Source organism: Papio anubis, chromosome 17, assembly GCF_008728515.1.
Source record: "Papio anubis isolate 15944 chromosome 17, Panubis1.0, whole genome shotgun sequence".
Classification (NCBI taxonomy): Eukaryota; Metazoa; Chordata; class Mammalia; order Primates; family Cercopithecidae; genus Papio; species Papio anubis.
This window is the reverse complement of record NC_044992.1, coordinates 15,167,822-15,190,477: the sequence shown is the minus strand read 5'-3', so window position 1 is coordinate 15,190,477 and position 22,656 is coordinate 15,167,822. Positions and strand designations below refer to the sequence as shown.

Genomic DNA, 22,656 nt, shown 5'->3' with positions numbered 1-22,656 from the left:
GTAATGACAAATACATGAAATGATATATGCACAAGGCTTTGTTGAAGCACTAATTGAGGTAACAAAAGACTGGTAACATCTCACATATCCTACTATACAGAAATGATTGAACATACAGTGGATACATACAATGGAGTACCATGCAACTCCTTAAAAAATGACAAAGATCTTTACATATTGCTATAAGGTGACCACCAGGATATATTAAGTTTAAAAAGAAAAAGCAAGATATAAATAAGTATGCACAGTTTGCTACTGTTTTATAAAGAAAAAAAAGGGGGGTACAAATACATATACTATTTGCTTACATTTTAAAAAACAACAAAAAAAGGATAAACGGAAAACCAATAAAAATTTGTACCTATAGGGAAAACATCAGAACAGGGGAGAGAGGGCAGAGATGGAAGCTTAACCCCTCTAAATATATCCAATATAAATATAGTAGAATTTTTATATCCAATACAAAGCTAATTTATATAGACATAAAATATTTTCAATAGTGTAGTTCAAAGAAATAGAGGAGTAAAACAGAAGGGCAAATACAGAAATAAAGTATATGTAAGAATTAAAGATAACATGAAGGTGGTATTTCAGTCAGTGAACAAAACATAGATTTGCTTTTCCAATGATGCCATGGAAACTGATTAACTATTTGAAGAAAATTAAGTTAGATGAGTCACTCATTTCATCCACTCAAATAAATTACATTCATTCATCTATCTATTCATCTTCTATCCATTTTATTCAACAGATATTTATGAATATCTTCCATGTGCTAGGCTCTGAACTAGTCACTGGGAAAAAAGAGTCACTATGCATACAGAGGAAGAAAGAATTTAATCTAACATTCACAAGCAAAACCTGAATTGCAGTTCTGCCGCCTACTAGCTGTGTGATACTGGATAAGTTATTTAACCTCTTTACTTCAGTTTCCTTATGTGTAAGAGGGGATAATAACAGTACCCATCTCACAAGGAATGATAGCAATACATACCTTAATGAGCATTAAATGCAAATATTTATGAATCACTTAAAAACGCTGACACAGCATAAGTGCTACATTAAGTGTTTATTAAATAAATAAAACATAAATTGATAGAAGGCTTGTATAGGTAGGTAGAGGCAAAGATCCTCAAGGATGGTCCATGGACCCCTGGGAAACAGTAAGTTCAAAACCGCTTTCAAAATAAGATTTAGATGTTATTTGCCTTTTTCATTGTCTCAACATTTTCAAAGATGTTGTAAAGTAATGGTAAAATTGCTTACAACTTCAAACAAATGAACACAATGATACTAAACTTACTAGTAGTCCCCATCATGTACTCTTCGGTTTTTTTTTTTAATTAAAAAAAGCCAGTTTTATTTAAAAATGTCTATGGAAGCATAAACATTATTAATTTCATTGAATTTTAATCCTTGAAGTGCCTTTTTAATATTCAGGGTTAATGAAATAGGAAATATTCATAAGGCAATTCTGTTTATACCAAAGAACAATGGTCATCTTGAGGAAATGAGTTATGAGCTGAACCAGCCGCTCGTTTCACAGACCACCATTTTACCTGAAAGGGTGACTGCATGGCAAACTATGTTATCTAACTTGGGTATCTGGCAGACAGTTTCTCCAAAATGAACAGAGTAAACCTGTCATATCAAGGACAACAAACAAGTTTTTTATAAAATTTGAGCTTTCAGGCAGAAATTACAAGGTTTGGAAAACTTCTATCTACTACCGAGAGCTTGATGGCTTTCTAAAACTTAAAGGCTTTTCCGATAACATCAGTTGTGATACTAAAAGTTATAATATTCAAAAATATTGCACAATATAAAGTGTCAACAAAGATCTGCATAACTTAGTGAACCAATATTGTCCAAAGACTGACAGATTTCAATATATGAAAAATTCACGGATGTGGTTTCAGATTCTACATTGAATCTAATCTTTCAGAAAGTACCACTTGTTCAGTTTTAGAGCTGTTTCAAAGAAGAATAGCCATAATTACCTTAAAAGACTATAAAATACTCCTTCCTTTTCCAACTTATACCCATGTGATGCTGGATTTTCTCCATGCATGGCAACCAAAACAACAAGTCATATCAAGTTGCATTCAGAAGCAGTTGTAAGAATATAACTACCTTCTATTATGTCATACATTAAAGAGATTGGCAAAAGTGTAAAACAATGCCATATTTCTTAATAACATTTTTTGCTTAAAGAAAATAGCTGTTTTTAAATAAAAAAAAAAATACTGTGCTAACACATAACAGGTTTATAATTTTTTATTTCTATTTTTATTTTAAGAGATGAGGTCTCACTTTACTGCTCAGGCTGGTCTCTAACTCCTGGGCTCCATCGACCCACCCACCTTGGCCTCCCAAGGCACTGGGATTACAAGTGTGGACCACCACACAGGCCAATTATTATTATTATTATTTTTTGAGACAGAGTCTCGCTCTGTTGCCCAGGCTGGAGTGCAGTGGCCGGATTTCAGCTCACTGCAAGCTCCGCCTCCCGGGTTCACGCCATTCTCCTGCCTCAGCCTCCCGAGTAGCTGGGACCACAGGCGCCCGCCACCTCGCCCGGCTAGTTTTTTGTATTTTTTAGTAGAGACGGGGTTTCAGCGGGTTAGCCAGGATGGTCTCGATCTCTTGACCTTGTGATCCGCCCATCTCGGCCTCCCAAAGTGCTGGGATTACAGGCTTGAGCCACCGCGCCCGGCCTAATTATTTTTTATTTATTTATTTATTTATTTTTTTTGAGATGGAGTCTCGCTCTGTCGGCCAGGCTGGAGTGCAGTGGCTGGATCTCAGCTCACTGCAAAGTGAATTAGTTAATAGCTTAAATTTTTTCTGTTTTAACTTGTAGTATAGTAACTATTGGTAGATATAACCCACATAAATGATACATCTTTAGGGTCTTTAATAATTTTTATAGTTACAGTAGGTCCTTTGATGCCAAAGCATTCAGGACTGCTACCCTAGAGCACAGACAGGGAAGAAGAGTGGCTGTGAAATGAAGCTGGGATAATGAGTAAAAGCCAGATTTCGCAAGTCTTTGTAGACCTCCAGGATTCTGTCTGTTACCCTGAAGGCAGCGAGAAGCCATTCAAATGTTTCAAGCAGAGTGATGGCAAGATCAGATTTGATTATGCAAATACCAGTCTCACTACAATGTTAAGAATGAAGTATATGGGGCAAAGGTGGAATCGGAAAGATTATCACAGTAATCCAGGCAAACAAAAAAGTATATAAAGGAAAATTGACCGTGAAGAAATACTTAGAATATAATTAGGTAAATACAGTAATGAATAGAATAAAGGAGAGAGGGGGAGATGTAAAGACTGTGCATAGATTTCCGCGTACAATTTGATGACAATAAGTACCACTAAACAATTACTGGAAAAGGATCCTATGAGAGAGATGGGAAATTTAGACTTATTTTAGATATTCAGTTTTAAACATGCTGTATTGAAGTATCTTTGACATAAGCAAACAAAGGAATCAAATAGTTAAGATGTTGAGAACAGCCCTGAGGAGAGCTCCAGGATGGAAATACCAATTTGGGACTCATCTTGATAGAAGGTAACTGGTTGTGGGAATGATGAGACTAATGAAGGAGTAAGTAGGGGCTGCAAACAGGTGATCAGTTGGCCAAATCGGACCTTAGACACATTTTCTTTGGGCCACACTGTTTATGCAAACTTTTAAAATTAGTTACACACAGTTAAAAATAGGGAGATTGCAGCTGGACGCAGTGGCTCACACCTGTAAACCCAGCACTTTGGGAGGCCGAGGCAGGCGGATCACAAGGTCAGGAGATCGAGATCATCCTGGCTAACACGGTGAAACCCCATCTCTACTAAAAATACAAAAAATTAGCCAGGCATGGTGGCAGGCACTGGTAGTCCCAGCTACTCGAAGGCTGAGGCAGGAGAATGGAGTGAACCTGAGAGGCAGAGCTTGCAGTGAGCCGAGATCATGCCACTGCACTCCAGCCTGGGCGATAGAGACAGACTCCATCTCAAAAAAAACAAAAAAAAAAGGAGTGGGGGAGATTACAGATAAATGCAAATTTAGGGTTTCTCTCTTGAAAACAACTGGAAGCATACTGAATGACAACAACCATTTAGAGCAGGGATTGACAACTACAGACTGCTGTCTACTTTGCTAAATAAATTTTTACTGGAACATACCCATTTATGTTATATTTTCTAGGGCTGCTTTCATACTACTGTGGCAGACTGAATGGCTGCAGAGTGACCATGTCCCACAAAGCCTAATTATTTACTATCTAGCCATTTACATAAAAAGCATGCCAGCCCTTGAGCTAGAGCTCATGAAGTAATGGCTACTCCTTTCAGTTGAGGCCTGTAGTCCTCTGGTTCACCAGTTTCCACCTTGCTTGCTTAACTCAGTGATATTACCTCCTGGCCCATGTAAGTACTCAAGTTTACGACTCCAGGTATACAAAAGGAAGGGAGATTAAAATCAAAGTTTGAGGAATTAGAGTATTTAATTGTTCAAAAAAGAAGGCTAAGAAGATACACGCAGAGAAGTAAGAAGCAATTCCAAATGGATTAAGAATTTAAAGAAAAATAAAGAATATACTAAGAAACAGAGGCAAATATATATGTAGCCTTGGGGTAATGAAAAACGTTTTAAGCAGTACTGAAAGGGCAGAAAAAAAAAAGATTGCAAAAATTAAACTTGTACATCAAAATGCATAGCAAAACTGAAAGGCAAAAACTAGAAAAAATATCTGTAACATAACAAAAGGTAAAAACCTCATACATAAGGACCTCTTAACAGATCACTGTGAAAACTTCAATACCCCAAAAAAGGGAGATGGGTGGTGAGTGGGTAAGTCACAGAAACTGACAGGTCACTGAGGTGAAACAGACATATCCATAATCACAGGGATTTTTAAAACTCTTTCAATATTAAAAAGCATAACATTTTTAAAAAATAAGAATATCCAGGAAGGATTTTCTTTATGAGCTATACATACTACTAAGTATAGTAATTAAAACAGTATGGTATTGGACACAGACAGACAAGAAACAGAAGCAAGTATGCAAGGGAACTAGGTTTACCACAGCTAGCATTACAAATCAGTAACAGAAGATTATTCCATGGACAATGCTGGACTTATTGGCTTTAAGCACGGAAAAAGACAAAATTAGTTTTCCTATTTCATACCATATACAAAAATAAATAACTGTAAAACAAAATTGAACATTTTGGAATAAAATAATCTTTCTGACACTGGGATAAAGTAGATAGACAATTTATAAAAAGCAATATTTTTAAAAAATCTGTTACTAAAAATTTTAAATTCTATATGCCTAACACACCAGAAAATAAAATACGCCAAAGATTAGAAGAGCCAATTTCTTCTCACTGATTTGCAATGCTACTTCTGTCATATATTAGTACCTAAAATATATGAAGAACTCCACCAAATCAAGAGAAAAGATATAAACAGCCCAATCTCAAAAAGCAGGCAAAGGGTATCAACAGGTAACTCACAAGAAGAAACTTGAATAGCCAACAAACATGAAATGCAGAAACTTGTATTTATCACTCAGAGAAATGAAAATTTTAAAACATCATTTTGCATCCGTCAGATTGACAAAAATTACCAAGTCTGATAACTCAACTGTTGGCAGTTCCTAGTAAAGCTAAACATGTGATGATTTAAGACCTACTAATTCTTCTTCCGGTTATTTCCCTAAACCAGCTCTCAAGATGAACATAAGGAAAAAAAAAAAGATGAACATAAGGAATCAATAAAAGGACAATCACTGCAACTGTTACTAATGGCAAAAAAATAGACTATTCAGTTTATTCATACAATGGACTTATTACTCCACAGTAGTTAAAATGAATAAACATAATTCACATATATTAACAGATTAATATCAAAACACAATGTGAACTTTAAAAAATCAGACTACATAAGAAAAAGTGTAACAATAAAACACACATTGTTTTATACACATATGTATATATGTCTCTGTGTATATATACACATACACAAACACTGAAATGATTCACACCATTTCAAGATATAATGGTTACTTCCAGGGGAAAAAGAGAATAAAAGCGTTTCTTTTTTTGTTTTTTGTTTTGAGACAGAGTCTCCCTCTGTCGCCCAGGCTGGAGTGCAAAGGCATGATCTCAGTTCACTGCAACCTCCGCCTACTGAGGTCACGCAATTCTCCTGCCTCAGCCTCCCAAGTAGCTGTAATTACAGGTGCCTGTCACCATGCCCGGCTAATTTTTTGTATTTTTAGTAGAGACAGGGTTTCACCATGTTGGCTAGGCTGGTCTCAAACTCCTGACCTCGGGTGATCCAGCCATCTTGGCCTCTGAAAGTGCTGGGATTACGGGCTTGAGCCACCACGCCCGGCCAAGAATAAAAGGGCTTTAACTGAATATGTAATATTTTTTATTTCTTAAAAAGTAAAAGATGTCACACACCTCAAAAGGATGGCTAAAATGAAAACAAGCAATACTAAGTGTTGATAAGCATGTGAACAACTAGAACGCACATACTCTGCTGCTGGGAATGTAATTGGTACAATGACTCTAGAAACTTCTTTGGCACTATCTACTAAAAATGAGTATGTATCTATCCTATGATAAAACAAGTCTACTTGTATGTATATATCCAAAAGAAATGCATATATTTGTTCACCAAAAGGCATTTAAAAAGTGTACATAGCAGCATTAGTCAGGCAGCTAAAAACGGGAACTATCCAAATACTTATCTTCAGAAGAATAAACTGGTATATTAACAAAATGAAAAATTACACAACAATGAAAATGAATAAATTACAATGACATGCAACAACACGGATGTATCTCACAGCTAATGTTCAGTGAAGGAACCCAGACACAAGAGTGTATACAATATGATTCCATTTATAGAAAGTTCAAGAACCGTCAAAACTTGGTGCTATAAGTTAGGATAAGGTTACCCTTGGGAGGAGAGAGGGGCCTGAAAGAGGGCACAAGGTTGCTTCTAGAGGTGCTGGTAAGGCTGTTTTCTTGATGTGGGCAATCATTACATGAATGTGCTAAATTTGTGAAAATTCATCCAACTGTATGAGTTTTATATTATAAGAAAAAGGAAGAAAGAAAAGAGGCAAATGAAGCAAAATATTAGTATGTGTCTAATCTCAGTGATGGATATATGAATGTTATTTTAGTTTCTGGACTTCTGTATATATTTAAAATGCTTTATAATTTTTAAAAAATTAAAAAATAAGGGCACACAGGTATTTTCTTAAGCACCAAAAAGTATTTCTTCATTGTCCTGCTGGGCTATCATTTCTGAAGACTCCCATCTATCTGGCTCACCTGAATAGCTGCTTTTGGGGGTTTTTCTCTCAAGCTTCAATGGTTCTTTTCCATTCTCCAAGTTGTAGTTCTCAGGTTTGGAAACTGGAAGCCCTATTCATTTAAAAAAAGAAAAAGACAGAAAGAAGAAAGTAATGGGAGTAAGTTATTTGTGGAAGTTTTCTTCCGGCAGGTTGAATTGTTACATATTCCTTCGTGAATTCCAACTTTCTTTCTTATTTTTTTAATTTATAAAAATTTACTTTTTATTTTTTATTTTTAAAGTAAATGGGATCTCACTATATTGCCCACACAGGTCTCGAACTCCTGGGCTCAAGCTATCCTCCCACCTCTGCCTCCCTAAGTGCTGGGATTACAGGCATGAGCCACCACGCCCAACTTTCATGGCCACTGTCCTGCTGGACTTATTTATTTGCAATGGGTATAAAGATCTAAACTGGAATATGGTCTCAACCTCTTGATCTACAAAGACAAAGTATTATAGGAAGAGCTGAAGTAAGGGAGGGTGAACCTCTAAATAAAGCTTAAAATATCTACAGCAAGAGTCTGGGCCTGGTAAGGAGTTCAACTGGATTTGTAAATACAAATATTTTCCACTGTCAGAAAAGAAAGGAATTTCTCTTTATTTCCTTATTGTGCGAGGAAACTTCAGAGAGATGTTGCAAATTAGTCTTTACCTCAGGAAAGGAGGAAAAAGTGGGACCTCAATGGCAGCACCACGTAACTGTAACGGTGGTAACCGAAGTTTTATCTTCTAATGTTTTTCCTTTCCTTCTTCAGTTACTAGAAGTCACTTTCTTAGGGGATTTTTTTTTTTTACATGAGGTTTGGGAGGGGCTAACAGTCCCCTCCACCCCTCACACAATCATATGCATGCACGTGTGTATGCGTGCATGCTGGTAGGCCCAGGATCTATAACTGGCCACAGAGTACTCAATCTCTCTGGCACTAGAGACTGTTTCACCGATGGGCCTGTGACCTTATTTGCTGAAACTCCCAGGAAAGAAGCATTTTCTTTTTTAGCTTAGCTATCTAACTGGAAGAATAACATAACCCTGGGATCGCCACTGGCCATCTTTGCCACATAGGGAAATCCTAAGAATAAAGCTAATACAGGGCAAAACCAAGCCAATTGATTAAAATAAATCAATGAATACAGGAAATTCTTGATAATATATTTGGATACCTGAAAAATCAAGATTTTTTTCCCCTTTAAGTGTATGAGTTAAGTTTCTGTCACTTAAATCCAAAGAATCCTGATACAAAACAAGCAAACATTTCATCAAGAATCTAAAGCAAAAACAGATTTTCTACATAGGCCAAAAAGAATTAACACTTTTTGACTCCTGAATCCAAAGGTGAAGGCTTTGTTATTTCACTTTCATTAAAGTAATGATGTTCCCATAAGCAGATTCCAGAATCACAATGATAATCCATTCTTACAAAGTGAGACCAGGTTCCTATAGTTCTCCAGCATCACATCCCTTTGTGCAGGATCCAGCTTCCCCCACTCCTCTGGCGTAAAGTCCATGGCCACATCCTTGAATGTCACTGTTTCCTAAGACATAAAACATCTTTTTCAACATCTTTCCCTTGATAACCTCTCTTTCATCCCCTAGTTTCTGCTGGCCCTGGAGCAAAAGCCTGAGATGCACTTAACAGGGGAACTGACTATGATAAATGACAAGTATTCTGATGGTCATCAGATTCAGAGTACTTTATGTAAAGGGTAACTATCAATTATGTGCCAGGCACACTATGCTAGATTCAATATGAGAACTAAAAGATGACCCTGGTTTCTCCATTGAGAGACTACAATTTTTCTGGAGAATAAAGTATTAAAATATGAACCAATGAGTCAACAATGTAGTTTGATTAAAGTAAAATATAAGAAGAGGGAAATAAATGTCATGTCTACATAATGCTTCTCTGAGTCCTCAATAAAAAATTGATGAGTCAATCTAGCCAATCACAAGATGAATTGCAATACAGAACTTGGAAATGGAGAAGTCGTGGAAAGAAAAGACAGCAAAAACCAGTCCAGTTAAACATGAATTAATTCAAGGCAAAAAGCATTAAATTGGAAAATAGCTCCAATTTATGAGATATGACTCATAAATATTTACGTATAAAATATCATAAGATTATACTTCTATAAGACAAAAAATACAAAAACTGTTAAGGAGATAGATACATATCTGCATTGAACATGCACCTTTAAGTAAACCCACAGACAACAGGAATAGTATTTCAAGGTTACTGAAAGAAATATGCGTCAAATGTTCTAACTGGATAGAAAATACCTTCTGTTTAAACATTCATGTAGCATTTGCAAAAAGTAACAAAGTAAATTTCAGTACATTCCAAAAATAGAACAGAATAATTTATAATAACTGAGAAAATATATCAAAATACGAAAATGATGATGAAATAAAATAGGAAAAAAAATGCCAAAAGCTAAAACTGTATTCAGAGGAAATTTCATAGCTTTAAACACTTCCATTTCATTTTTTTAAAACGTAAATAAATGACCAGAGCACACAAATCAAGTTAGAACAAAAAACAAAAGAAAAGAGAAATATTTACAATATAAAAGCAGAAATTTTTACAAGAGAAAAATAAGACAGCTAGAAAATCTGAATAAGGTCAGTAGGTTATAGTATTATGCCAATGTGAATGTCCTGATTTTGAAAAAAGAATAATAAAGCAAAGTAAAATATAAATTTTTGCAAAATCTGGGTGAAGCATATACAAGTTCTTTGTGCTATTTGCCACACTTCTTATGTCTAAAATTATTTCAAAGTAAAGCTACTATACGGAAAATAATCTAAGATTTAAGAAATAAGAGAATTATTCCCTTAAGATAAAATAATACGTAAAAATCACTCAGTAGCCCCTAAGTAGAAAAGACATTATGAGGAAAAATGACCTTTAGCCTATAATCTGCATATACATAACTAAATCAACATTCAGTGGGGATTAAGTGCCAAACGATTAGAAGAAAAAGCCAGAACAACAAAGATGCAAACCATTGTACAAACAGCAGGAAAAAATACAGAAAAGGAAACAATAAAGCACAGGAAACAGAATTACAAAAATCACATGGCAAGAAAAGTTTGAAATGCATGTATTATATGTGAATGAGCAAATTTCCCTTATAAAAAGGTTTTTTAAAAAAGCCACATCCTACATACAGAATAGGCCATCCAAACAAAATATTATTGCTAGGTTGGGTACTGGTGGGTAAATGGAAGGAAATATAGTATACCGTATGTCTGAATATAGTAGTGCAAGCACAACAAAAAATGTGAAAAAATATACATAGTAGAGAGAGGCAGGGACTGAATTTGAGGGGAAAGTAGCATTACCTTTACATTTCTGTATGTCTGTGTTGTTCACTTTGTTACAATGAAGAAGAACTAAAACCTTAATATTTTAAAAAATCTATTAAATCAAAGATAAAAAATAGCCCAGGCAAATTCTAATAAGAAAAAAAGCTCCAACATTGCATTTTAAATATCTAATAAAATGCACAAAGAACAAAGAGAGTTTTTAAAATTTTCCATAATAGCTTCAATCAGCTTGATGCTGTTAACAGTGTTGAATCTGATATCAAAATATTGAAATATATATTCACACTTCTGGTACCTGTGCCCTAATTTTCCCCTAGCTACTATGCCTGGCCACTTTGAATCTGTGTAGTTCAGGTAGTACTGACTCCATCTCTGACTCACAGGTGGGATGTGTGCGTGTGCACACGCACGTGTATGTGTTTGTAGGTATATTCTATGGAGAATTACATTTAGATTTGGCCAATATCTCATCCAGGAATAGGCCTAATACCCCAGTAATGTCAATCCCAGCACTTCTGCAATAATGACTAGAAAAGAATCTGCCCTTTTTCTCTGGCCTTCAACACAGGAAGATGTAAGCCTAAACTTGTTAGGGGCAACAATAGGAGAAAAACCTGTTTAACAACAAAACCCATGGCGAGAAAAGAAAAGGTCAGCAAAATGAAGAAATAGATTTTAACATTCTTGTTTGAGCCCTATATGTAGCCAGACCTAGATTTTTCCATTAGTCAGTAGTTACTTCTTTTCACTTAGGCCCATTTGAAGTGATTTCATCAGCTACAACTTAAAGCTTCTTGACTAATAAAGCCTTCAAGACTAATGTAAGACAGGTAAGAAGCCAATGGAGACAGGCAAGTACATAAAGGACCCTGAAAAGTCACTTTTACAAACACTATGAACATGCAGTATCTGCTTTTCACACCTTGGATTATAGAAGCAAAGAGAAAGGCTGATTGAGGAATCTCTGGGTTGTAGTATGCCACACATACCGTGGAAAGCTCCTTTTTTCCTACTCCTTTTTTTTTTTTTTTTTTTGAGACAGTTTCACTCTCACCCAGGCTGGAGTGCAATAGCCCTATCTCTGCTCACTGCAACCTCTGCCTCCTGGGTTCAAGTGATTCTCATGCCTCAGTCTCCAGAGTAGCTGGGATTACAAGCATGCGCCACCACGCCCAGTGAATTTTTGTATTTTAAGTAGAGATGAGGTTTCACCATGTTGGTCAGGCTGGTCTTGAACTCCTGACCTCAGGTGATCTGCCCACCTCGGCCTCCCAAAGTGCTGGGATTACAGGCATGAGCCACTGTGCCCAGCCCTAACTTCTTTTAATAAAAGTTTCAAACATACAAAAGTTGAAAGATGAATGCAATAATCACTGATACAGTACAATCACCACTTAAATTCAAAAATTCTTTTTTTTTTTTTTTTGAGACAGTGTTTCCTTCATTGCCCAGGCTGGAGTGCAGTGGTGCGATCTTGGCTCATTGCAACCTCCACCTCCCAGATTCAAGTGATTCTCCTGCCTTAGCCTCCCGAGCAGCTGGGACTACAGGTGCGTACCACCACGCCTGGCTAATTTTTTCTATTTTTAGTAGAGACGGGGTTTCACCGTGTTAGCCAGGATGGTCTCAATCTCCTGACCTAGTGATCCACCTGCCTTGGCCTCCCAAAGTGCTGGAATTACAGGCATGAGCCACCACGCCAGCCAAAAATTCGTAGTATTTTTCATATTTACCTTTTAGGAGAGAGGGGCCAACAATATAAAAGTAAGTTGCAGACATGATCATACCTTAGCTTTCACCATCTCAGAGGGCTGGATTCTAACTCTTTAAATTATGTCTTCATAGGCTTTCCTTTTCCAGTAGTTCTTTGAACTATGTGAGTACTTATTATTATTATTATTTTTGAGACAGAGTCTCCCTCTGTCACCCAGGCTGGAGTGCAGTGGTGCGATCTCGGCTCACTGCAAGCTCCGCCTCCCAGGTTCACGCCATTCTCCTGCCTCAGCCTCCTGAGTAGCTGGGACTACGGGCGCCCGCCACCACACCCGGCTAATTTTTTGTATTTTTAGTGGAGACGGAGTTTCACCGTGTTAGCCAAGATAGTCTCGATCTCCTGACCTCATGATCTGCCCGCCTCAGCCTCCCAAAGTGCTGGGATTACAGGCGTGAGCCACCGCGCCCGACCGACTACTTACTACTTTTACAATCACTTCAGCATTTAAGTGCTTTCTTAAATTGCTACTTAAAGTCACATACATGCTGTTTCCTCTAGAGAAACAAGTTTTAAGAGGTATGTACCACATTATATTTAAAACAGTTTCTCACATTACCAAGCACAGAAATGAGCATAGTAGGCTAAGAAAGGGAAATGCTGCTTACCTGTCTGTTGAGGGACAATAAACACTAAATAAGGAAGAAATCCATCCAGTGTTATAAACAGAAAACATTTTCTTCTGAGTCCATTAGTCTCTTGACTAGTCTCTTAGGTTTAGAACTCAGCTCTGTAGATGGGCTTTAGTGGATAAAGAAACTCCACATAACAAAGAAGGGAGCGTATCTGTAGTCAAGAAACAAGGTGTAATTCCAATAATTAGCAGACTCACTCACCTGGGATCTGGCCGTGAGGCGCAGAGCAGCCACTTCTCCCTCTTCTGTGCTCTTCTCTTGGAAATGGGGAGAGTCCTGGGAAGACAGAGCTAACCACAAGAAAGCAGTAATGATGAGACCTAGACTTAACTTGCCATTCAGATTTAAAGTCTAAAAACTGCTTCAACATACTATATGTGCTGCCTACAAACACTGAGACTGAAGGTACCCCAAAACAACCGACCTCCTCCCAGGACCCTTGTCCCAGGATGTACGGGAATATTGCTACTCTGGGCTCGAATTCAGTTGCTATAATCATAACACATTCCGTAAGATGGCATCCTTTGATCTAGAAAGTTGAATATGTCAGTTAATTTCCCAGCTTCATCGATACTCATTGGTTCTCACTCTGAAAGTTTATAATGTAGATTGCTGGACGCCAACTCAAAGTAATAAGCATTAGTTCAGCCTTGGGTACAATCTAGAAATCTAACAACCACCCCAGGGGGAATTCTGGTGTAGGAGGTCACAGCACAACTTTCACGAAACTGGTCAGGTAGAATTGAAGTCAGTCATTAACTACTATGCCTGTTTTCTCCTATGTAAAACAAAATATTTTTGACAACCAAAGAGCTAAATTCTCAGCCTCAATGGAGATTAGCATGATATAATCATTTGGGAGGAAGAGTACATGAGAAAATGAAGTTAATTGAGGCTTTTTTGCTCATGCCACAGAAGTTAACATTTCACTCACATTTTGGGGGTAGCTGTGAAGAGTCCACTGTGTGTCCAGTTGCCATGGAAAGGGCGGTGCTCCCATACCAAGCCCTTCAGTCTCACTTAAAAAGCCCATCCATCCCCAAGACAATGGAGACAGCCAGCCAAGAGCCACCTCCCCTGAGCCAACCGTTCTCCCTTTAGGAGCAGGAATTTCGTCCTTTCACGCCACAAGTTCAACACGTCCGCAATTCTCACCTCTTTTCTCAGGCATTTCAGTCAAATCTGTCTCCATGATCATCACCTCCTCCTTGTTCTGGAGATTCTGCTCTTCAGCCCAATTCAGATCTCCCTGGCCAGACGAGTTAGAAGACCCTCGGGCCTCGGGGTCCCACTTCCTGCTTCCCTCCTGGGCTCTGATGAAAGGCCTGGGTTAGATCGGGTCGAGTTTCTTTCTCACCGTGGAGTCTGCCTCAGTCCTACGGCGCTCGAGCCTGGAAGCCCGGGGACAGCATCCCTGAGGCTGGGTCCTCAGGTGTCTGTCCCTACCGCTTGGAGCTGTCCCTGGGGGAACCGGGCGCCTGGAAGAGGTGACGCTGGGGCATCAGGAGTTTGGACAAATTCTGCCGCGCTCGGGGCACTGACCCAGGACCCCGCGACCGCCCCGCCCGTCGCACAACCGCGTCCCCGGAGGAGAGGATCAGGCCAGAGTGAGAAGGGACGCGGCTCATGGTCTGCCCTCCAGGCCCCTTTAACAAACGCGCACTCTAGCCCCGACTCGGCACAGAACGACCCGGGTAACCACCGCCGAGGCCGAGCGGAGACGAGCGACATCACCACAACCAACTCACCTCCCATCCCGGGCCTCACAAAGGGTACGAACTTCTTTGGCCAGCTCGGAGTCGCGCATGCGTAAGAAGGTGCGGAGCCAGGCGGGCCGCTCTCATCCCGCCCGGAACTACAATTCCCAGAAGCCCCTTGGCATCTCCAGACCCGGGTTCTCCGCAGGTGGGAGCACCAGTGGTGCGGCTGGGAGAATCGCAGGATCGAAGCGCTCCGTCCGTCTCGCGAGAGTATGAAATAGCATCTCGGGTGTCTAATCCTCTGGGCAAGGGAGGGAGGGAGCAGCGGAGACGCGGAAAGAAGTCAGGGTGAGTCCCCGCGCTTTGTCTGCAGAAGCTCCTGAGGCACAGTGCTTAGGGCTGCTGAGTTCAACCGAAATTACTCCGGTGTAAGATGCATTAAAATACATCGCTTTTATGCCTATTTTGTGCTCCCAGAACTCATCCTTTGCTTTCAAAACATATGAAGGATATTTTTAGGAAGAGCAGGTCCCTCTTTGTACACTGAGTCCGATGTTCCTGTATCCACAGACTACTTGTAATCCTAAAAAGTCATGTATTTAAAATGAGTTGAAAAGATAGAACCCGTTTTAACAAATTTAAGCAACAGGTTCTTTGCAGACATAAACATTAGTTTAAATGTATCATAAAAGGTGGCTCTTTCAAGGGACCGTTATTCAGTCTCTCCAATTCTGTTAGGGGACTAACCCATCCACCTCCAACTTCGTGTCTAGACTGCCCTCCTTTTCTCAGTGAATGACATTACTGCCCACTCATTCGCACAAGCCAGAACCTGAATATTCTTAACTCTTTAATCTCACCATCTATCACCAAGTCCTATTCATTATACCTTAAATAACTCCATTGTTTCCATCTTTCTGCATTCCCAGTAGCATTACCTTACTTGGGGCCACCACCATTTCACTAGGATTGCCCTTGCAGCCTGATAGCTGGATTCCCTAAGTGAGGTTTTCTCTACCACCCATCTGTTCTCGACACTTTCTGGCTAGTTCTCATTCTAAAACAAGAATATGCTGTTACTTTACTGCTTAAAACCGTGCAGTGGCTTTTACAAACTTCAAGGAAAGATGATTTCCAGTTCCCAGATGGGGTTTGTGACTCCCATTATCTCAGCCCCCTGGTAGTTACACCTTTGTGCAATCCCCTCCTCTTGTGTATGGACTGGGACTTGCTTCTAACCAATACAGCACAATAAAGGTGACATAAAAGTCTAATGTGTGTCTTGCTAGGAGAGTCCTCTCTTGCTGGCTTTGATGAAGTGGTGGTGACGTTGGGGAGACCCATATTACAAGGAACTGAGGATGGCCTCCAACCAGTAGCCTGCAAGAACCAAAGGCCCATGGTTCCACAACCTGCAAGAAGCTGAACCCTTTAGACAGCTCTGTGTGCTTGGAAGTGAATCATTCCTTGTAGAGTCTTCCCATGAGAACCCTGTCTTGCCAGACGTCTTCATAGCTGGCTGCAAAGAACTCAGTTAAGCTGTGCTCAGTTAAACGTGTGCTATTTTGGACCACTAAGTATGTGATCATATTGCTATGCAGGAAAATTTAACTAATACAACTTTCTAACATAAAAGAGGTTCTTCTTTGTCAAAATCCAATCTGGAGATTGTCTGCAAGAGGGAAAATTGTTGGAATGAGCAACTATTGAAAAGTTTATTTGAAACCCACAGGAAGACAAATGGCCACGGTTGGTCCTAGGAGGTGTGTGGCCTGTACATGTACTTTTAAAAAGCTATCCTAAGAATGGTAAAGGAGGATACAGGAAATATCAAGCAAGAACTTGTCATAAAAATAAAAACAACAAAACTGTGTGTCAAAATATGACAGTTAATACTAGATTGGATAGCAGAATGTGTGAAATTGAAGAGTGAATATCTAGAATATTCTAGTGGAGCTAGAATATCAGGCCAGGGAACTCTACACTTCCAGAAGATATCAGGAAGGGAGAAAAAGTTGAAAAATATGAAAGAAATGTTAAGCAATGTGGAGACTGACTAGATTTTATGAGAATCCAGGAGGAAAGAAAAACAGGAGGAACTATTTTAAGAAATAATCAAGAATTATGGAAAAATAAAAAAATTAAAGACTTCATATTGAAAGTATTCATAGAGAGTCAAACAAAATTATGAGAAGACACCACATATTACAGTGAAATCTAACAAAGAAGAACTTCTAAAGTCTTCCAGAAACAAAACATAGATCACCTACAAAAGAAAACAATCACAATTTTAAAAAAATCCTCAGTGTTAAAAACAGTGCCTGGCATAGGACCAGGTAGTGTCCTCGCTCCATCAGCCTGGACAGTGGGAACTAAACTGGTGCATTCCCCACACTTACCTTCCCGTGGGTTGCTGATGAGAGAACCTGAAAAAACCTACACCTCTACAACAGGTCGAATTCATGACCTGAAGCTGAAAACTTCCAGCGTATTTGTTCAGGGTGTAGATAGGAATAAAGTATCTTTGCAGTGCTCTGTTCCCTCCATCTCCCCAGACATCTGACACCTAAAAGTCATCCACAGCTGTGGAGCCTGAGCGACACCTTGATTTGTGTTGTCACCTGACCAAGCCTAAAGACCTCCAGCTCAGTCCCCCACCTTCATCCCACCCCTCAGATGATAAAATTCAGACCTCTGTCCTGAAAGGCAGAGGTTAAACATTCAGGACTGTTTCTGACCGAGGACTTCTTCCAGTTAAAACCCCCACCGTGGGCTGTCTTCCCTCGTTTCATTTTTCTAAAGGGGCAGAGGCCTTTTTTAGAAAATAACAAGATGCAATGTGTGTGATTTACTTTTCTGATCTCTTTGAGAAATAGGGAAATACAAAAGTGTGTTCTTAACTCCAGAACCATTCTTTTTGCATAAACACCTCATTGGGCAGCTTTCTAAGTGTGATTTTCCTGAGTCTCCCTTTGTTGGATCTGCCAGAAGATTTGTCAGGGAACCTTTAGTGAGGTTACTTCTTCCTATTTTTCTTCTGTTTTTGGAGGCATACACATTCTGCATAACCAAAACAGTGGCTCAATTGTGTTCAACTTTGTATTTTGATTGCTGAGAACAAAAAAAAGTATCAATGTGAAAAAAAAACAACAACAGTGCCTGGCATTTTGTGGCTTCTCAACGAATAATAATTAAATAAATAAATCTGATTTGTCAATAGTAGGACTGATTACAAGAAGAAAATGTAATATTGATAAATAATATTTGTATGTATTTATGGGATACATGTGATATTTTGATACATGTATAATACATGTAATAATCAAGTCAGGGTATTTAGGATATCCATCACCTTCAACATTTATCATTTCTTTGTGTTGGGGAAATTTGAAATGTTCTTTTCTAGTAATTTTGAAATATACGATATATCGTTGTTAACTGTGTTATTAAAGATTCTAACTTATTCCTTCTATCTAACTCTGTGTTTGTACCTGTTAACCAACCCCTTTTCATCACCCTCCACACCCTTCCCCGCCTCTGGTTATCATCATTCTATTCTCTACCTCCATAAGATGAACTTTATTGGCTGCCACATATGATCGAAAACATGTGGTACTTGTCTTTTTATGCCTGGCTTATTTCACTTAACATGATGACCTTCAGTTACATCCATCTTGCTGCCAATGATAGTATTTCATTTTTTTATTATGGCCAAATAGTGTTGCATTATGTATATATACCACATTTTCTTTATCCATTCATCCACTGACGGACACTTAAGTTGCTATTGTGAATATGACTGCAATAAACATGGAAGTGCAGGTATCCCTGTGATATACTAATTTCCTTTGCTTTGGATAAACACTCAGTCATGGGATTGCTGAATCATATGGTAGTTCTATTTTCAGTTTTTAGTCCGGGTGTGGTGGCTCACGCCTGTAATCCCAGCATTTTGGGAGGTTAAGGTGGGTGGATCACTTGAGGTCACGAGTTCAAGACCAGCCTGGCCAACATGATGAAACTCCATCTCTACTAAAAATACAAAAAAACAAAACAAAACAAACAAACATGGCCGGGTGCAGTGGCTCACGTAATCCCAGCACTTTGGGAGGCTGAAGTGGGTGGATGACCTGAGGTCAGGAGTTCAAGACCAGCCTGACCAACATGGCAAAACCCCGTCTCTACAAAAAATACAAAAATTAGCCGGGCATGGTGGCACACTCCTGTAGTCCCAGCTACTCAGGAGGCTGAGGCAGGAGAATTGCTTGAACCCAGAAGGCAGAGGTTGCAGTGAGCCGAGATTGCGCCACTGCACTCCAGCCTGGGTGACAGAGTGAGACTCTGTCTCAAAATAATAATAATGATAATAAACAAACAAACAAAAAACAAAACAAAAAAATTATTTGGGCATAGTGGCATGTGCCTGTAGTCCCAGCTACTCAGGAGGCTGAGGCAGGAGGCAGGAGAATCACTTGAACCTGGGAGGGGAAGGCTGCAGAGAGCCAATATCATGCCACTGCACTCCAGCCTGGGAGACAGAACGAGACTCCATCTCAAAAGAAAAAAAAAAAAAAAAAGAGGCTGCGCGCAGTGGCTCACGCCTGTAATCCCAGCACTTTGGGAGGCCAAGGCAGGCGGATTACCTGAGGTCAGGAGTTCGAGACCAGTCTGGCCAACATGGTGAAACCCAGTCTCTACTAAAAATACAAAAATTATCTGAGTGTGGTAGCACATGCCTGTAATCCCAGCTACTTAGGAGGCTGAGGCAGGAGAACTGCTTGAGCCAGGGAGGTGGAGGTTGCAGTGAGATGAGATCGTGCCACCACGCTCCAGCCTGGCCGACAGAGTGAGACTGTCTCAAAAAAAAAGAAAAGGAAAGGAAAAAAAGAAAAAATAATTTTGCTGTATATAGTATCCTGGGCCGATCAGCATAAAAATAATACACATTCATAACCATAAAAAATGGATGGGAGGTGGGGAAGAAACATAGGTGTGGGTTTTAATAAGTTAGGTACAAGCACCAGGAGAATAAAAATAGGATGTATAATATTCAAAGCATAAGAAAAGAAGTGACTGGCTGGGCGCAGTGGCTCACGCCTGTAATCCCAGCACTTTGGGAGGCCGAGGCAGGTTTATCACCTGAGGTCAGGAGTTTGAGACCAGCCTGACCAACATGAAGAAACTCCTGTTTTAGTCTCTACTAAAAATACAAAACTAGCCAGGCATGGTGGTGCATGCCTGTAATCCCAGCTGCTTGGAAGGCTGAGACAGGAGAATTGCTTGAACCTGGGAGGCGGAGGTTGCAGTGAACTGAGATTGCACCATTGCACACCAACCTGGGCAACAATAGCAAAATCCATCTCAAAAAAAAAAAAGAAAAAGAAAAAAGAAAAAAAGTGATTATTCCATGGAAACTGAGAGAAGAGGAATAAAAGAAACAGAAAGTATGGAAAAGAGAAAACACAACCCTGTCTCAAAAAAAGAAAACACAAAATAAGACCTATTATATCATATATCACAATAAATGTAAATGGGTCAAACTTATCTGTCAAAAGGCTAAGAATCTCCATTTGGATTAAAAACTAATACGTAGGGCTGTGCATGGTGGCTCACACCTGTAATCCCAGCACTTTGGGAGGCTGAGGTGGGTGGATCACAAGGTCAAGAGATCAAGATCATCCTGGCCAACATGATGAAACCCCGTCTCTACTAAAAATACAAAAATTAGCTGGGTGTGGTGATGGGCACCTGTAGTCCCAGCTACCCAGGAGGCTGAGGCAGGAGAATCACTTGAACTCAGGAGGCAGAGGTTGCAGTGAGCTGATAAGGTGCTGCTGCACTCCAGCCTGGTGACAGAGCGAGACACCATCTCAAAAAAAAAAAAAAAACCTATTAAGTAAAAAAAAAAAAAATTATTGCTTTATTTTGTTTTTTTTTTTTTTTACAAAACATACATTGGAATTCAAGCAAAACAAAAATATCAAAATCTAACTTATTACAAATATATACCAGGCTAAAATGAACAAAAAATAGACAGATAACAATGTTATTACCAATAAAATTAAACTCAGCCGGGTGCAGTGGCTCATACCTGTAATCCCAGCACTTTGGGAGGCTGAGGTGGGGGGATCACGAGGTAAGGAGTTCAAGACCAGCCTGGCCAACATAGTGAAACCCTGTCTCTACTAAAAATACAAAAATTAGCTAGATGTGGTGGTGGGTGCCTGTAGTCCCAGCTACTTGGGACCTAGAGGCAGGAGGCTGAGGCAGGAGAATTGCTTGAACCTGCGAGGCGGAGCTTGCAGTGAGCCGAGATTGTGCCACTGTACTCCAGCCTAGGCAACAGAGCAAGACTCCATCTCAAAAAAAAAAAAAAAATTAAACTCAAGGTTAAAAAAACATTATAATGGACAAAAAATGGACATTATATTGTAAAATTCAAGGAGAGGGATGATCTATTGTATTTGACCATATTTTTACTTTTTCTATTGTTCCTTTCTTCCTTCCTTCCTGATACTCCCTGATACTTTCATTTATCATATTCTTTTTGTTTAGAGAATTTCCTTTAGCCATTCCTTAAGGCTAAATCTGATAGCAACAAATTCTTGTAGTTTGCATACATTTGAGAATGACTGGATTTCCTCTTCATTCCTGAAGGGTAATTTCACTGGATACAATTCACAGTTTACAGTTCCTTTTATTTTTTTCTTTAAGTTGGCAGCACTTGAAAAATACGCTATTTGTTTCTGGCCTTCATGATTTCAAACATGAAACCTCGTGTCATCAAATTGGTGTTCCCCTGGATGTAATGGAAACATTTCTCTCCACTGCTGTTAATAATTTTCTTATCTTTAGTTTACAGCATTTTAATTATGATGTATCTTGGCAGGAATTTCTTTGACTTTATTTGGGGTTTGTTCAGCTTCTTGAATCTGTAAGTATATGTCGTTCATAATTTGGAACATAAACCAAATTTGGGAAATTATTTTCTACTATTTCTTTAAATACTCTCAGTCCTACTATTTTTTTCTCTCCTGGGACTCTGATGTTAAGACTGCTGAATCTTTTGTCATTGTCCCAAAGAAAGGTCCATGAGGCTGTGTTCATTTATTTTTAGTCCATTTTCTTTTTGTTGTTCAGATCGGGTAAATTACAGTGATCTCTCCTCAAGTTCCCCGGTTCTATTATTTGTCATCTCCATTCTACTATCAAGCCCATCCAGTGAGTTTTGCATATTTTAGTAGTTGTATATTTTTAATTTCATAATTTTCTTTTGATTCTTTTTTATAACATATTTATTTGCTACGATTTTTTATCTTTTCATCTGTTCTAAGACAATTTGTAATTTCTTATTGAAACTTTATTATGATGGCTGCTTTAAATCCTGATAACATGATTCCAGAATCTGATTCTTCCCAGTATAAGGATTAGTTGTCTTTTGCCTTTCAAGTTGTAATCTTCCTATTTCTTGGTATGATGGGTGATTTTGGATAGATTTCTGGATATTAAGAGACTTTGGGTTCTATTTCAATCTTTCACTTTTTAGAAGACTTATTTAGGTTTAGTATATAGTATATAGGCCTTGGTGGCTGTGGTGGGCTGTGCTTCCAGTGACTATTTAGTTTTCACTAAATATTTTGATCCGCTCTGGGTTATCTACTGATCCCTGCTCGTGTTGCCTGAATGAGTGGAAAGAGCTTGCCCAGTCTGGGCCAAGGTGGGGGAAGGGATTCTCCAGTCCATATGGAAGCAGAGTGCTTCCTGTGTGGAGCCCTCTCTCTCTAAATGATGGGATTTCCAGCTGCCTGTACTAACCAACCACCTGGTGTTTCTAG

General features: G+C 39.1%; 1 protein-coding gene across 7 annotated transcripts in view; it reads right to left on the bottom strand.

Moving 5' to 3' along the window:
• Positions 1-15,038, bottom strand: part of ZNF286A (zinc finger protein 286A) — a 32,637-nt gene extending 17,599 nt beyond the window's left edge. For 5 of the 7 annotated variants that reach the window (XR_638933.4, XM_009189725.4, XM_009189727.4 and 2 more), the window contains exons 1-5: positions 14,870-15,038; positions 14,277-14,434; positions 13,323-13,411; positions 8,806-8,920; positions 7,363-7,455 (exon numbers count right to left, since the gene is read on the bottom strand). Coding sequence is in view for 6 of the 7 variants with exons in the window: in XM_009189725.4 (XP_009187989.2) it covers positions 7,363-7,455; positions 8,806-8,920; positions 13,323-13,411; positions 14,277-14,434; positions 14,870-14,928 (514 nt within the window). In the remaining variant the exon portion in view is untranslated. Of the gene's footprint in view, positions 1-7,362; positions 7,456-8,805; positions 8,921-13,322; positions 13,412-14,276; positions 14,600-14,869 lie in introns of all 7 variants that reach the window. The other 2 variants (XM_003912379.5, XM_003912380.5) reach the window with 2 other exon arrangements.
• Positions 15,039-22,656: the final 7,618 nt, after the last annotated feature.